Source organism: Opisthorchis viverrini (assembly GCF_000715545.1).
Source record: "Opisthorchis viverrini unplaced genomic scaffold opera_v5_313, whole genome shotgun sequence".
Lineage (NCBI taxonomy): Eukaryota > Metazoa > Platyhelminthes > Trematoda > Opisthorchiida > Opisthorchiidae > Opisthorchis > Opisthorchis viverrini.
In genome coordinates this window covers 475,004-492,802 of record NW_008751969.1, presented here as the reverse complement: position 1 = coordinate 492,802, position 17,799 = coordinate 475,004, and the positions used below count along the sequence as shown (strand labels likewise).

At 41.2% G+C, this 17,799-nt stretch overlaps 1 protein-coding gene across 1 annotated transcript in view; it reads right to left on the bottom strand.

The window, feature by feature from the left end:
- T265_14981 (hypothetical protein) overlaps positions 1 to 15,963 on the bottom strand; it is a gene marked incomplete at both ends in the record, with an annotated part of 121,956 nt that extends 105,993 nt beyond the window's left edge. Inside the window, 2 exons of the mRNA XM_009176065.1 lie at positions 4,375 to 4,518; positions 15,873 to 15,963. Of these exons, the coding sequence (XP_009174329.1) occupies positions 4,375 to 4,518; positions 15,873 to 15,963 (235 nt within the window). The remainder of the gene's footprint in view (positions 1 to 4,374; positions 4,519 to 15,872) is intronic.
- Positions 15,964 to 17,799: the final 1,836 nt, after the last annotated feature.

Sequence of the window (17,799 nt, the reverse complement as noted above, 5' to 3'; positions counted from 1 at the left end):
GACAAATCTAGCACGTGAGAAATGTTGGTTGAATCCGCAAAGCTGATTGGACATCATGGGATAAACGCTTAATGCTATAAAGAACCATATACAAACATGGGAATTTCAACTCATGAAATATGGATGGCCACGCGGAGAATCAAGAGTGATCTTCATAAATCGACCAGAAAACAGAGGAAAATTCGAGCATAATGCCGATTAAAAAGCAAAATCCGTTGCATGCATTCCCAATCGCTAAATGCTTTCATGATTATCACAACGAAGGCTAAATATACACTACTCCTATTTTCAATGACTTCATGTCAATTACCCCAACCATTATTGCGAATATGTCCGATCAGAGATGATCTCAGATGCTTTATGTATTTGGCAGTTTGTTCGGGACAATCCTCCATGTATATTCCGTCAGGAAATGTTCCGTGTCATGGGATGATCGTTTCTGGTGCATGACACTCCGAAAGTATTCTTTGAGTTCACGAATTCGGCCGTGTTTGCGATTTTCGGTACATGGACTTACGGGAGTATGCTAACCACCGTGAGGCTGAACGAATTCTGACTTCGTCTACATATAGTTAAGCCTCAATAGTATCCGCGTTGTAATGTAGATATCATGGCTCATCGAAACCAACCAGATGATAAAGCCTGTATTTGTTCCCTGAGAGAGAGCGTGGAGTCGTTGACTGGTGAATCTTGTATGTAATTCATAACCCCGAATATTTGTGGGATTTCGGATGACACGGATCACTTCGTCCTAATAATCGATGCACTATTCCCTGTGTGTGATTTCAGTTGCAGTGGATTTCGTTACGTAGATTCTGAATGATTCCATCTCCTCATCCCTTTGCTCTGCGCAGACTTGCGTATTTGGATGGAAAGGAGCGTCGACTGGGCCTGCGGATGACAATCGAAGAAGTTGGCTCTAAACTTTGGAATGCTGTGATAGGTCTGCTTTTTCACGCAATAAACTTAGACAAAACGTATCCCACGACACCGATGATAATGGCGAAAATGGGAAAGATTATTCCAATCAATATATTAGCCATCTTTGCTTGTTCAAGATCGTGTTCAACAAGCGCAATGTTAGGGAGCCTATCTGATGCTCACCTAAGCATGAGGCTGGCTAGATCTTTTAATTCGAATGTGTTCAATAGCGTCATTATACGACATGAGATTTACGTTGCTTCCAGTAAGGCAAAACGGTTGAAGCTGTCCACTTTCAAACAGAAACCATGCGACCATTACGGCAATTGCGACGTTCCCCTTAGAATGTCGCACGTCCACTCGGTGAACGAGGACTAGCTCCTACGTTGTGCCTGGAGTGATGTCGCATTCTTGAAAAATAACTGGATGCCTTGATTGACCACCTCAAGTTACATTTTGAGTTGTTCATAATTGTGCATTAGTTCCGGAACTTGCAGTGTACGGATGTATCATCTAAGTTTCAATATTGTGCAGAAATTGTGCGGGATATATGGGCACCCGACACATTCCAAATTGATGACCGCCACCAACTGTATGCTAACCTGGAGCATAGGAACTTCTGAGGCGTAAGTCAGGATTTACAAATTCAGATGCCTCTTGCGCACGCCGTCGAAGTAATTGAACTATGTTTGTCTCGCGTATCAATTTGCGTGTATTCAAGACACCGAGGATATTCATTGCAGATGACATCTAATTAGGACGAAGCTCGAGTCCCCAGAAAGCATTTCATTATCGATTGTCGGATCCAAGGAATCCCAAAAGCTCCGGGGAATAATGCTTCTCAGAGGAAATCTAGAATGATGTTCACGAATGTCCGTATGCAGGCTGGTAATTGCTGACAGTTTTAGTCACCTTACCAATATTCAGCCGGGAGCATAATATACCAAGGCATAGCATTTTCCCCAATATTTTCAACGTTCACCCGTTGGTTAGTAGAGTCCTCGTTATTCGAAATAGAAGCATCGCATGAAAAGTTTGTTCTTTAGTTAACCGCTGTTTTGTTAACATCAAATGTAAGCTTTTCCTGATTCAGCCGGTTTTTCCTGGGTTTTCTTTGACATTGATATTTCCGTATTTTCAATCTAAATATTTCATTACCTGACTTGTAATTTCTCTTCATCGATTATACCGTCAGTTTGTTTGGCACTCACAATTCAGACTTCTACTTGAGTATTTCGAATGTGGTAAGCTTCAGTTTGTTAGCAGTGCATGCTTCATTGTTCACAAAACAAAACGCGATTCGTTAACTCAGTTTGTTTGCAGTGCATGCCCCCATGTTCACCAAACAAAACGCGATTCGTTAACCGATCCTCTCGCAAACGGAAATTCATCAATCCGACATGTTCGTTCTGAATTTACAAACTCGTCCTCTTTCTATATCTTCATGCTAATCTTCACTTCAATGCTGCTCGTTCCACTCACTTTTAACTTTGTTTGCGATGTTTTACTTTAACCTCAAACAAAAACATATTTGTTTCCGCAATCCGTGAATTTCTCATCTACTCATTTCAACCAACGCACCTTTCAGTCTTCGATGCATTGCTTGCAATTCACTTCTATATGCCACGTTCCAACCTTCAATTTACCGTAGTTTAACATGGTATTTTCAGCTTTGAATGAATTGTTGAGTGCATCCTGTCGTTACCTTTCACATAAAACTGGAAACGCCACGTTCCATCTAGTGACTTTTGTTGAGTTCAAACATTCATCGGGTTGGATTGAAAGACGTGTGTTTGAATATGTGATCTTTGCCATGGTATGGCAATATCCGATGACAAAATTTCCACTTTACCCATATTAGCATGCTGTGACCAACACTTACACGCCTCCTGCTTTTCGAGAAGCAACAACATACCGTTATGTTATACTACCTGATTAAAGTACTCATGACTCCAATACCAATTGACATCCTGAAGCGGCACCGCACGACGAATGTCAATTTATATGAGGGAAAGAAGTAGACAGTGAGGTGATTTAAAACCGAAAAAAAATTCATCAATTTCGTCCGCACTAAATTTTTCCTTGGCGATCGCGTACCCAAAGTCGTCCGACATCATCGTTGTCGAACAGTTTCTTCGCGGCTGGTTTGATTCTCTTACTCCGCTTGAAGCTCACTTGCACGTCTGAAGATTAGCCTGTAATGCACGATACATATCTGGTAGAGATACAGAGAAGGAGATCAATCGAAAGCCGACAACCGCCTTCGGCCTTTATGGAGCTCATCAGGTAGTGCATTTCAAACAACGTGAATTTTCCGGGGGCTATAATCGGGGGACGAATAATGAGTATCGCCATGATCGACGAAAAGGATAGTGTGTCGGTAACTCATGTCGATGGAAGATGCAGTTCTTCGGACGCCAACACTATTAAATTCGTCGATTTGTTGCTTGAGGAGGCATTGAGTGCCATTCCTATGATGAATGTAGCAATTGGCAACACTAAGAAGATCTCCCACGCTGGGTATAGGAATTCTGGGAGGTTCAAATGGACAAGAATTGGGCTCACTGTAAAACTGGACTGCTAATGCAAATGCCCCCAACAGGGAACTGAGCTATTAGTTTGCATGTCATAGAAGACCGAGTTGTCGGCATAAATTCCTCCCATGGAGATCTGTATGACGTTTGTGTTGGGCACCCAGTTCTTAGACCAACAAGTGATATCTAGTCGGTAGTGGTGATAATTGCAAACATGTATTCTCGGGCTGAAATAACTCAGTAGAGTGAAGAAACTCTCTGGGCCGATGTGAACGTACATTCCCATCTTGAGGACTCCAGGTCTGTGATTGGTTCCACGGTCGCTGGGATATCAAACAATACTGAGCTTACTAGAAATGATCTACGGTCAGAATCGAGCGATTTGGACATCACACGGCAAACAATGGATATTTAAAAAGGATTACCTCACTTTGGTTGGGCGTTCTTTGAGGGTAGATGCTTAGCATTCATACAGCCAACTGAGGTTTACAGGAATGATATTGACGATGATGAAACTTAACGTCTATTATGATCAATGGATTCTGGAAGAGCTCTCATCCACCAAAATCCGTCTTATTTCATTCATATTCGCACCATTGCTGTCTAATAATGAATGATTGGACATATTTGTCCCGCGGACAAACAATGAACCGTTTACGCTCTTTAACGCTAGTGAAAGTAACGTATTGTTTGTGTCACTTAATGTCATCATCAGATACACTCCACGGAATATGTGTGAGCTAGTTCTAAAACCTATAGAAACATCATATACGATTTCCTACATAGATGTCTTTAGTCACAACATGTAACTAATATTAAGGGCTACCGATTTGAATGAAAGTCCCATCACCATATACTCAAGAATATATTTCACGGCATGAAATATATCCTCGCCCAGTACGTAAAAATGCAAGCTTACCGCAGCATTCCAGCCTGTAGACAAGAATTATTCTGTTGTCTTGCGCAGGCACAGTCGACATGCCAACTTCATCGAGTGTGCAGGTCTGTGTGAACCAATGAAATGTGGAGGTGGAAACGGGCAGAACATAAGCAACAAGATCAACTGAAATTGAAATGGAACACAGTGAATAGTACACGAATTCTCAAGACATTCAAATTTCGACAAATGGTTGGGGTGGAAAAGTACGAACAAACACTTCAGTAAAACGCGCAATGTTCTCTCTCAGAAAGCAGCTTCGGGATTTATTATTCAGTCACTTAGAGGGGACCACGTCACCAGTTTTACGGTGTCACAACCTATTGGACGCTAAGTATATGAATACAAAACCTGAATTATTTCAGCAAAATAGTCACAAGTTCTTGGTAGAAAGCTGATTGATATAAGCCTGAGTTACCGAATCGCACATAGGTCAAAACAAATAAATTTTTGGAAGATTTTCGAAGAAATTCGAAAACTGTTTTATTGCTGCCCCAAGTTCTGTAACATTTGAAGATGGATTATTCCTGAGTTAACTCCCTGAACAACAATAAGGTGAAATGTTTCATCTGTTCTGCTGTGTGACGTTTTAAAAATATGTGGATAAAATGTTGGAAAGATGTTGAAAATGGTAACCTGTGTTCACTCAAATTTTACTGTAATGAATCTGAAAAAATTTATGCATTGATAGTCCATATGGTAGATGTGGTTTCAGTCTTCAGTTAGCATAATGTAAATATTCCCGGGTGTTCTTCGGCCGAAATGTGTGGAACACCAAGATTTTATTCATGGTGTGTCTAGCTATCTTTTATGAGCCTGTACGCATAGGCTTATAATCTCATGCTGTTCAGCGCCACGCTCTCACTTCCTGATAGCTGTTTTTCTTTCCTGATAAGACAAGGTTTTAGGACACACCTGACTTTTTGCCAGAATATGCCGAACCCTGTGCGTGGGGTAGAAACTGATCCAGTTTAGTTTGGTAGCGCGGCAAGACGTTTTACAATTGTATTTCTCGGGTTGCAACAACAACTCATAGTATGGATTTACTCAACTAGTCCTCTGAATTGACTCTGTTGGCTAGGGATGTACATAACCAAAAGCGCTCGTCAACGACCGTCATTGAAATGAATTTATTCCGCCAGATTTGCTCATTTGCCTTGTTTTGTAACGATAGACCTGAGCATATTTTCTTGAAATAAGGTGCTATTTCATCTACGAAAATATACGTGCCTCGAAATCTGAGGACAAACTGTTGTTCTAATAGAACACGATATCACTGGAAGCTCCGGAGATATTTGATGGGCCATGAAGAGTGTGTAACTGAGAGTACAAATTTGTACGTTGTGCGTCAAGTAATTGAGGCCAAATGGTTCATTGCTTCACGCATTTGTAAGCGACGAGTGCAGTCACCTCATGAAGCCAATCGGACCTAAGTGGATATACCTTTCTTATTTAACAATGCAGCAACAACTATCCATTCATACAAGAACTCATATCTCGGTTAGAATGTAAGAAAATACCCCACGCCTTGGTGCCATCTTACGCTAACAAGGCAATAATATTAAATTAAGATAAATTAAAACCAATCGCAGTGATTTCACATAATTGAACATAATCCTACTGGAGTTTACCAATTATTTTTCTCATTTACACATTGGCAAAGAAATATGTGCACATTATATTCGTTCCAAAATATTGCTACCACTGATATTTTGATACGAACTTATCAACAATCCAGGGTGCTTTTTAAAAAGCTGAACACCCTGAGAAAACTTTCAGCCAAGAGTAATGGCGTTCTGTTACATCTGGTAAGAGTAGCAAGGCATACTTACCCGAAAATCGAATACGTATTTAATAATCATACAACGGGTTGTTATCTCGCACATCCTTATGCATTGCCAAAGGTCGAAATCTGTAAAAAATCCCACTGGTCCGTCTATCCGTTGACTGGTTTTCACATCCAACCATCGATGTGTGTCGGATTCACAGTGAAGCCAGAAACCCGGGTAATTTGGCTGACATTCATCGCTAGCTGTCGAGTAGGCCACTATTCACAAGAGGAGTAGCACATCATACAAAACAGTGGACACCATAGTGCTGATGCCCGTTCGTCTGAAAACGTTTGAATAATATACATATTATTCACCTGAACCGGGGTTTCTTTGGTCTGATTGGTATACTTGCAGCCCACTTAGAATGGGGGATACGTTGCTTATAGAAAGCACCAATCACCGTATTCGTCACGAAAGAAATCAACCAGAGCAAGCTATTGAGCAACCTAATGTAATAACAAAAAATTGAGGCATCGACGTGTGTTTGTGTAGATAACATGATCGTCAAACCTCGACTACACACTAAAAGCGTATTCAAGCATTTTACAGACTAAATCTTTTTGGTTGACTAAACCTTAGAGTACACAGATAAAGTCGTCAAATCGGTTACGATTATTTTGGCATAAAAAGACATAGAATAGGAACATGAATGGAACAGAAGACATGAAATCCCCAGGAAATATTTCTACTCGCTGACGCTCAAAGCGACAATTGAGGCCAATGTTAGCGTAGTGTTAACCCTTCACCCTATTTGATGAAAAGATCTAATAAATACGCTCCTTCGTTCTGCTAGCTTTTTTGTTCAGCAGCTCCTAAATGTATTGATCAACAGGATATAAAAAAGGGATTATTTTGCCCTGTAGAACCGCCGGGCGGAGAATAGCATCATTGTCATCTCGTTATTTATTCCAAGCAAGCAATGTGCATGTTACCGATGATACACTAATTTGCAAACGAATTTGGTTTTTCGGGAGACTCATCTGGAGCGCGGTTAAAACTCTCGTTTGTGATATTTCCAGGCAGCTAAATGTGCTGCACCATGCCGCCTCATGTTTCAGTCGCTACGGTATTCGAGATATCGCGATTCATGTATATAGTTGTAATGTACTACTCATAAGGTGGCTGAAAATCCGTCAACGTTCCCCAAAAAGGGCGAAACCGGTCGTGTGCTGCCCACAAAATCTCAGCAACCTTATGAGTAATGCATCATAAATATACAATCATCGCGATATCTAGAATATGGTAGCGACTGAAACATGAAGCGGCCTGATGCAGCACATTCAGTTGCCTGGAAAAATCACAGAAGAGAGGTTCAGTTGGATTCCAGTTGAGTCTCTCAAAATACCAAATTAGTTTGCAAATGAGTGTATATTCGCTAAGTAGAACATAAGGTTGACGGAAACCGGGGACTGTGCCTACCTGAGGAGCTCCAAAACGGTCGAAGCCGATCGTGGGCTGTCGACGGACTTTAAGCAACCTTATGAGTAGCACATTATAAATATATAAAGTGCATGTTACTCGGTGACTGAAAGCCTTTTGACACGATCTTCGTAACAAGGGGTAGCTAGTACATCCATTGAATAGATGACAAGTAATGTATACTGTGAGCCTCAAGTAAAGCAAAACCCGTTGTTATTTGTTGAATAACTTTTAGCAACGTTGTACCGCGTAAAAATAGTAACATTTACTTCGTAGATTGATATCTTTCGCCTAGTTTGCAAGTTTTTACAATCGAAATTTCTCACTGGTGCGTTGTGTGGTTTGGAGGAAGGTAACTGCAGAGTCCTATGCTTCACTGGAAGTGGCAAATGCCAAATCGGCAACTAATACATGACAACAAATATAATTCCTTTGGCCAACTTGAGGCAAACGGAGACAGACACAGTCGGTGTTCAGTTCAACTTAAAGAAATTACCAACTCTTTTGAACGAATAGACCTGTCAAGATCGATCATTGATATCTTTAACACAGTACATAAGCATCGAATTGAAATGTTCTTAAGTTGTTCTGGAATGTATGCAATCACCTCAGGTGCCACCCGAATTAGTCAGTCAGTCAGCCAGTTTGCCCTGAGTCTGTTGACACATGTAAGGACGGAGTGGTGCGTACCCAGATTTCTAACAGCTGTATGTTTCATAACCAGTGTTGTTATGATATCCAAACTTCAGTAAGCGGGAAAACTAAAATGCACTTCCATTTTGAGTGGTGAGCGTTCAGTGAATGGGTTTTCGGTACTAAAATTCTAGTGGCACGGTTTCCTTCTCTTCAGACACTGGTGCGTAGTGTGGTTTGAAGGAAGGCAACTGCAGAGTCCCATGCTTCACTAGAAGTGGCAAATGCCAAATCAGCAACTAATACATGACAACAAATATTATTCCTTTGGCTAACTTTAGACAAACGCAGACAAACACAGTTGGTGTTAACTTCAAATTAAAGCAATTACACACTCTTTTGAACGAATAGACCTGTCAAGATCGAATAAATAACGTACGTGCCTGGCAACACTTCCAATATTTTATGAGACCAAAGATGCAATGCTTTACCCAGAATTTTACTTTTTATCAGTCTGTGCACACATCTGTGTTCCCAACCTAACCTAAATACGTTTAGGACGACTACATTGTCTGATCCGACATGGAATGGACAGTCGACGAAAACATTTCCGAACGATTGTTCGGTAGACCTGTCTGGCCCATCGAAAGCTCTCACATTCATCTGCACAAGATTCGATGGGCACAAAGCTGTAAGGAAACTGGTACAGTGCTTTCCGTGCCAATGATTTTAGCCGTACGATATCACGCAAGCACAATCTGAGAGGTCTCATAATTCTAGCGGAATAGAAATACACTTTTCTCAGGAATTTTCGGCAGAAATAGCCCGAAGAATGCCTTAATAAAAGCAATTCCTGTGGTCTGATCTACTTCTTCTAAGATCAGTACTACTGACATTTGAAAACGCAGGACAATCGAAGCATTGTTTTATAATACTGCTGGTTGCCAGTTTAACTGATGGTAACGGTAATTATGCTTATTTTGGCGACTGCCGATACGTTGGTTTCACGTGGCATGACCTATCTAACGTTGCCATTTAACTTGTATGATTAGGTGTCTGTATGTAGCACCACTTAGCATTGGTGAAATCTATTGAACATTTTTGGGCAAGAAAGCTCACTCTGAGACCTTGGCCCGTGAGAAATTTATTTATCTATTTATTACTATTATCATTATTTATCGCCGCATTCACGTGATCCAAAAATCGCATGATGATATTCATCTTTGGCGCACCTTAAATTCTTCGATGAATTCCTGCTCAGATAAATGAGTTTCCACTAAGAATACATCAAGCGTGTGTTTATTTCTAAAAGTTCAGGAAGACTGAATAAGATCTAAAAAATTTTTCGTAATACTGCATTCTCGGCGTTAAGTAAACCAAAATCACTTTTATTTTCTCACCATGAGTTATTCCGCTTCACATCGCATAACTGTGTAAAGCGCTGATACAACAATCATCTAGATGATGGGCCTCAAGAAGAGTGAAACCGGTCGTGGGCTGTCGAATATTTTTCAGCAACCTTGGGAGTATTTTCCTTCATGAAACCTAGCGCTTATTTGAGAATAGAAACTATCCTATTGTTTCACAACAAGGACTACTCTCGAAAATCATATCAAATCATTCATTCAAAGGACGTGATCAATGGCACACATCTGGAGAGTTAAGGAACGAATAGTTTTTTTATAGACAGTAAAAGTGAAGACAACTAGCCACATTATCTCCATAGATCGAGCATATTCCTCTGATGCACCGAATCCAGGTTGCGCTATGCGAAATGTTGGCCCTACCTTTCAGGTGGGACTGGTTACGTTCAATTTTATCTTTTTTGAGTGCTGCTTTCTGTGTGTCCGATCAAGAATACTCTTTACGTGTTTATTGCTAGTTTCTTGCAATTAATTATGGTAGTCGGAGTGACCGGACTATGCTGCTGTTCGGTAAATCGGTTCATGTCTCCTGGTGACCGATAACTTGCATTTTGTGACTACACTGCCTTTGATGACAAATATGCCCAATAAAATTGAAGCATATTGCGTTTTCGTCATGATTTGAATCGTTTGTACAGAGTGGAACCATGGCCATCCCAACCAAACTTGGTGGGACGAGGCAGTTTTCAACTACTACTGACAGGGTAGTTTTGTGGGTGGCGGTAACTGGGGATAACTGGAGACCAGTAGAAAGCCTTCGCTTTCAGCTTCAATAAATTTGACACGACCGACAGGACTCTCGTCGGGGTTACAGAATCAGAACTGCAGTAAACGTGCCGTTTTATTCCACCTTCGTTTGAAGCGCTCATGTTTTATATTGGCACCCCTGTTCTTATGTGTCTGTGCATAGGTATAGAGGCATTCGGCATGAGTTCCTAGTTCGACGTAGCTGCATTTAGTTGAGTTTGACTTGCTCATCTTTGATGCACTGATTAGAAAGTTTGAGTCGTCGGAACTGACAAGTGCGGTTGACTTTGCTCGATGTCTTAAACAACGTCTCACTGGGTGTCTCGGTTTTGTCTGTGAATAGGAACATCATGCTAGCGTCTGAGAATCCATTGCTTGAGCAGCGAGATAATATTTCACTACAAAACCTAACCCGCTTCAGCGGGATATGATGGTGAGATCAGTTTGCACGTCGCTAGACAATTAAACTCCTGTTCAATTAAAAAACTGACCTAATAATATACCGTTTCGATCAAGCCTTATGGTTCGGGATCCGATTTTCCCGGATATTCTTGTAATAGATACCACCAATGAGTTCTATCGATGATGTGAAAAACCCTGCAGAGATTGTGACGCTCTTATGTATTCACTTAGGAACTACAGCTCTATCACTATTCAAAACTCCAATAAACGAAGGAATATACGTCAATTTCGGTCATGGTCCGCGGTTAGCAGGAGCTCGCAACGTGTTTCGTTCAGGTTGGTGTCATATGGAAGGTCTGGAGTAATCTTAAGCTGCCTAGTAATATCGTAATTTGTTTGGTGTTAACCTAATGTTTATCCTGTCCACTAAATCTCACAATTTCCTTGTTTCCGTGCTCACGTCCAACTGTCAAAGACTAAAATTCGAAGTCAAACATGCCCTCAGCTCTTGAAGTCCTCTCGAAGGCTAGACCAGTCCAAATGAACCCTCCCGTCCGAATTGGAGATAAATGAATGTGCACATTGTGAGGTGCCATCATCGTAAGCGAAACTACCACTAGCCTCTACTGGAATACCATTTAGAAAATAAATTCCCTGCAGTTCTCCAGAAAAGGTAGTTAAATAGTGAATCTTGCATTTGCCTTGAAGCCACCTCCTCGACGTTCAATCACCCATGTGCATAACTTACTAGCTGAAAAACTTCGATGTGGTTTCGCGGAACGATGCTGATGAGCGACTTCTGCGAGACAATTGACCTCCACAAAGTTATCAAGTGGCTTTCTTCTCTGGCAAATTCTTTTGTCGTTTTCATAATATGGCCCTTCAACTTGAAAGATGCACGCCAGAGAATTTATGCTATCTTGAAATGCTCGAGGCCTTAGTCCGTCAGCCATTGGTTATTCATATCTAGTCCGCTAGCTTTTAAGTCGGATCTCACCACATGCGAACTTTCAAGTGTTTTGTGTTGATACTGAAAATTCAGAAACTGATGCTGAAGAAAACCCATCGAAAAGTCAAGAAGAATGGCGTCAATAAATGTGTGGAAGTTTGCTGCTATCTAGCCAACCCATGTGGTAAATGGCTTAAAAATCCACCATGAGTTGTTCCCAAATTTTAGCCCAGTGAAATCAGTGTCAAGTTAACATGTGTTCTCGGGATCTGTTTCCGCTATTACAGCAACATTCCTAGTCGTGTGGAAGTTGGCTGTGGTTCACATCATTTTGGAAAGTTTTTGACAACACCGGTTTTTGACGTCAGCCGGGTTGCATGAAACAATCGATTGCAGACCCCTTTGTATCACAGGCATCTAGATTGTTTACGTTGCACAGGTGGAGGAAATATGTTCATAAAAATGTGAGCAATGGCAGGCAGGTAAACGGGTAGCAATGACAAAGACTATATCACATAGGCATCATGAAATGGTCGGTGAAAAGATGCAGTGTTTTTAGGCGTATATTTCAAGAGTACCCTAAAACTTAAAGAAACCCTTGGGGATTCGCAAGCTACCCTGGTTGGAAATTCACTCATCTTAGTACGAAACCTACTGACTGTTAAGTTTATCAGAAGTTGAAGGCTTCAATCAGTCTTTAGCTTAAGTAAAATGGGATGTTTCTACCTCTATCTCTTCTCTGCTCCTACTCTCTGGGCCTAAACGCCCTAGTGTTTTGACGTGAAGTCGCACGCATTCCACACTTGAGCATCCAAAGCAATCTTACTGAAACTCAAATAGATACCTCGGTATTTCAGCGGCACTAAATTTCGCAGTAGTTTTTGGTTAAGAAATCGGAATGAAGGACTGGGTGTAGTACACGCTTGAATATCTGGGTATCACCCTGTTAACACTCAACAGTCCTTTAGAACCAATAGGTAGTTAAACGGCAAAACATATTGATGTAGCAAACATTCCTATAGTTATCCTTTTCCAATGTTCACTTTGGTTGCCCAGATAGTGCTCCCGCATTGCGGTAGAGAATGGACTATTTGGCCTTTGGTTTCCGGTTTCAGTGAATCTATGATCACTTAGGACATCTTTCACTGTTTTGGGAAACCACAAGGTGATTTGAAACCCCTCAGTCGTTCTCTAAACAATAACCTTGGGCTGCAGATCATTCTTCGCTAGGATTGTGCACTCGTCCAGTAGATGGGACGCCAGGATAGGGTGTTCAAAGCCCTGGTGATTTCTCGGTGGGAACATAAATATCATGGCCATCGTCGGGAAGAGTGTTGGAACAAAATATCATATAACTCGGTATCGGCGCAATCAGACTTTTGAGTTCATCGGCCGAAAACATTCACCGTTTATCCAAAATGCGATGTGCTCCATATTTGGTAACTTACGCTTATAGGATGGAGGTTCTCTGATCTGCAAGATGTTTCCTTTTAGATACAACTTGTGTCTCCCAGACGTCACACTATCCGAAAATATGCCAGTAAATGGAATAACATTTACACAACGCAGCTGTAAGCTACAGTAGGCAGTGTTCCTCAATTCTTCTTTCGGGCGTGGGATCTATCATACGATATTTTCTCCCGAAGTTACTTTCTTCATAAGCTAAATTATTACTCTCCCAAAGTGGTCATTTGATTCTCTGTCAAATCAGGAGTAATGCAATCGGGCGACAGAGTGCACCAAGCGCATCGGTCACAACAACTCTTCTTCTCAGTGCTCTTGATGCGTTCTTCGTGATACATTTAATAATTGACCAAAGACTAAGGTGGTTCTGCATCCATTCCTATTTTGTGTGAAACACTCCATCATGAATTGTCAATGCATCAGGTGTCGTGTAAAAAGGGTTACGAGGAAAAGATCTCTGCAACTTCGAAAACTGACTAGTTCGAATTAGAGACAATCTGGTCGTCTTCTCTGGGCAGGTTGATCAATTGAGCTAAAGACATTGAAAAACAGATACCAAAGTAGACAGAGAACTGCAGCAAATTTTCCAAGTATGAACTTGAAACGACTCAGTTGATGGTAGCACCGTAGTTTGATCAAACGAACGCAACTACCGAGTATCAAACACCAACAACAGTTGGTTTGTCACACAGTGACTTCACGTTGTAATTAGCAAGCGTTTGCCTAAGGCCCATGTGAGACTGAATTAATCCAAATGCAATTGCCGATATATTATCCATGGCCCAAATGAATTTCCTCACTAGAAAGGGAATGCATGGTTGGTAGGATAAAGCATATTTCTATGTAGAATATTCCAGTCGTTTAGATGTTCACCTAAATGTGGTCGCTTTTTGAAGTTGAACCAACAGGATGAACCATCCATCATGAAGCCCATTCATCCAGGTTCCGAATAATGGATGTGGGAATACCAGATTGTCGGCACGTAAAATAGCTCTGAATCTAAGAGAATTTCTAGTGATTGATGGCTCAGGCGAAAGTAATCACGATAAGTAGGAATCAAATTGTGGAATTTTATGCGAATATAACGGAAATCTATTTCATTTTGTGCAGAGACCGCACATCCTTTTATTTAACGGACTAAAGTTGCATTGCATACCAATGGATAGCCTACATTTCGTCACCGTTTACTTATTGATAATTTGGTGAGGTAACATATAGTATCGAATTCGCGTAAACATGCAGTTGGGGTCCAACTATAAACCACAAGCAATAATCATTATATAATCACCATGATACTAAGTGAGACACGCTCTATCCATCATTGCACACAACAGCGTGAAACTGATGTCGAGAGATTTTGGCGGTTTGGCGACGAATGAATTACACTAATTGATGGAACTCTCGAAGAATATCAACAAAATATTTCGTAATGTGAAATTTGCCATATTTGCAGAACTAGCATACTGAGCGTCCACATTCGTCATCCTATTTTGGCTGGAATCCCGAGAGGCATTGTACAACCGTCTCACCCTGATTGAGAATCATCAGCATTGCGCATTCCATAAGACTCCATTAGGGGTTTCGAATCCGCCGCCTCGCGATGGTGGAGGAGGACCTCTATCGTTGGACCATAGCGGTTGATCAGCAGTGTGATTTGGTGGTCCTTCGAGAGAACCTCATTCATTCTTCAGTAGCTGTGCCAACAGCGCATCTCGAATGGTGACTTCTGAGATGGATGATTCACTTATCGAGTGATTTGCATTCTCCCTAGGAAACTTGAATCTCGTTGGAACCTTATGCGAAGTGTTTTACGATTCGCACCCACAATTTTAAGTACCATCTTAACATTTTCCACTCAATGGTTTCGGACCGAAATCAATGCGCTGAGAGTTTATCATTTAATCTTCCACAGGATTAAATCCACCCTAGGGGATTTTCAATAATCCGTTAGAAAATTCTTCAGAACGGCATTCATGGGTGCGCAAATTTAAAATCTTTTAAAGGTGACACAACTGCCCCTGAGTGAGCTTATTGCAGAGATTCCTCCAGGTGTTGGGCACCTACTCATTTGGATTTGAACTGCTTCAGCTGAATCAGCCATATCACAAGTACAATAGTGGAGAGTCAGGCCACTGCGTATATGGCATATTTGGCGCAAATCATTTGTGGTACACCACCACCTCTTTTGTCCTAGCAAACAGCCACAATGTGACTGCTTTACAAAATGAAACAAGGGACATCCTAAAACACGGACGGATGGACCTATTCTAACCAACTGAGGGTATTCCATTCATTCTTGCGACAAATCTAGCACGTGAGAAATGTCGATTGAATCCGCAAAGCTGATTGGACATCATGTGATAAACGTTCAGCGCTATAAAGAACCATATACAAACTTGGGAATTTCAACTCAGGAAATATGGATGGCCACGAGGAGAATGAAGAGTGATCTTCGTAAGTCGACCAGAAAAAAGCGGAAAATTCGAGAATAATGCGGATTAAAAAACAAGATCTGGTGTATGCATTTGCGATAGCTAAATGATTTCATGATTATCACAACGAAAGCTGAATAAACACTACTCATATTTTCAATAATTTCATGTTACTTACCCCAACCATTATTGCGAATATAACAGATCAGAGAAGAGTTCAAATACTTCATGTGTTTGGCAGTTTGTTCGGGACCATCCTCCATATACATTCCATCAGAAAATGTTCCGTGGCATAGGATGACCGTTTCCGGTGCATGACACTCCGAAAGCATTCCGGGAGTTCACTTATTCGACCGTGTTTGCGATTTTCGTTACATGGACATACGGGAGTATGCTAACCACCGTGGGGCTGAACGAAATCTGACTTGGTCTACATATGATTAAGCCTTAATAGCATCCGCGTTGTAATGTAGATATCATGCCTCATCGAAACCAACCAGCTGGCGAAGCCTGTATTTGTTTCCTGAAAGAGAGCATGGAGTCGTTCACTGGAGACTCTTGTATGTAATTTATAATTGGCAACTCGCATCACTAAGGTGATATGCACTTGAGAAGAGGCGTAAATGGCAACTTACACTTTGCTGCGGGAAGCAAAGCACGGTGTTGCATCCACGATTGTGAGTTATTCACTTATTGTGTTTGACGCCGCAGAGCATGTGGTCATCTTTTTACTTGAGAGAAATGTGTAACTCAAACAAGAAAATTTTATCAGAATCCCGTTTAACTAACCTCAATATTCTTCAGTTGCTTTGCTGATGTGCTGAAAAAGAGTTGAAATGCTGAGCNAAATGCAATTGCCGATATATTATCCATGGTACAAATGCATTTCTTCACTAGAAAAGGAATGCGTGTTTGGTAGGATAAAGGATGTTTCCATGTAGAATATTCCAGTCATCTGAGATGTTCCCCTAAATGTGAGTTGCTCGCTTTTTGTAAGTTCGACCAACAGGATGAACCATCCATCATGAAGCCCATTCATCCAGTTTCCGAATAATGGATGTGGGAATACCACATGGTCGACACGTAAAATAGCTCTGAATCTAAGAGGATTTCTAGTGATTGATGGCTCAGGCGAAAGTAGGAAACAGATTGTGGAATTTTATGCGAATATAACGAAAACCTATTTCATTTTGTGCAGAGACTGCACATCCTTTCATTTAACGAACTAAGGGTGCATTGCGTAACAATGGACAGCCTACATTTCGTCACCGTTTACTTATTGAAAATTTGGTGAGGTAACATATAGTATCGAATTCGCGTAAACAGGCAGTTGGGGTCCAACTATAAACCACAAGCAATAATCATTATATAATCACCATGATACTAAGTGAGACACGCTCTATCCATCATTGCACACAACAGCGTGAAACTGATGTCGATAGATTTTGGCGGTTTGGCGACGAATGAATTACACTAATTGATGGAACTCTCGAAGAATATCAACAAAATATTTCGTAATGTGAAATTTGCCATATTTGCAGAACTAGCATACTGAGCGTCCACATTCGTCATCCTATTTTGGCTGGAGTCCCGAGAGGCATTGTACAACCGTCTCACCCCGTCTGATCAAAAGTGCGCATTCCATAATACTCCATTGGGGGTTTCGAATCCGCCGCCTCGCGATGGTGGAGGAGGACCTCTATCGTTGGACCATAGCGGTTGATCAGCAGTGTGATTTGGTGGTCCTTCGAGAGAACCTCATTCATTCTTCACCAGCTGTGCCAACAGCGCATCTCGAATGGTGACTTCTGAGATGGATGATTCACTTATCGAGTGACTTGCATTCTCCCTAGGAAACTTGAATCTCGTTGGAACCTTATGCGAAGTGTTTTACGATTCGCACCCACAATTTTAAGTACCATCTTAACATTTTCCACTCAATGGTTTCGGACCGAAATCAATGCGCTGAGAGTTTATCATTTAATCTTCCACAGGATTAAATCCACCCTAGGGGATTTTCAATAATCCGTTAGAAAATTCTTCAGAACGGCATTCATGGGTGCGCAAATTTAAAATCTTTTAAAGGTGACACAACTGCCCCTGAG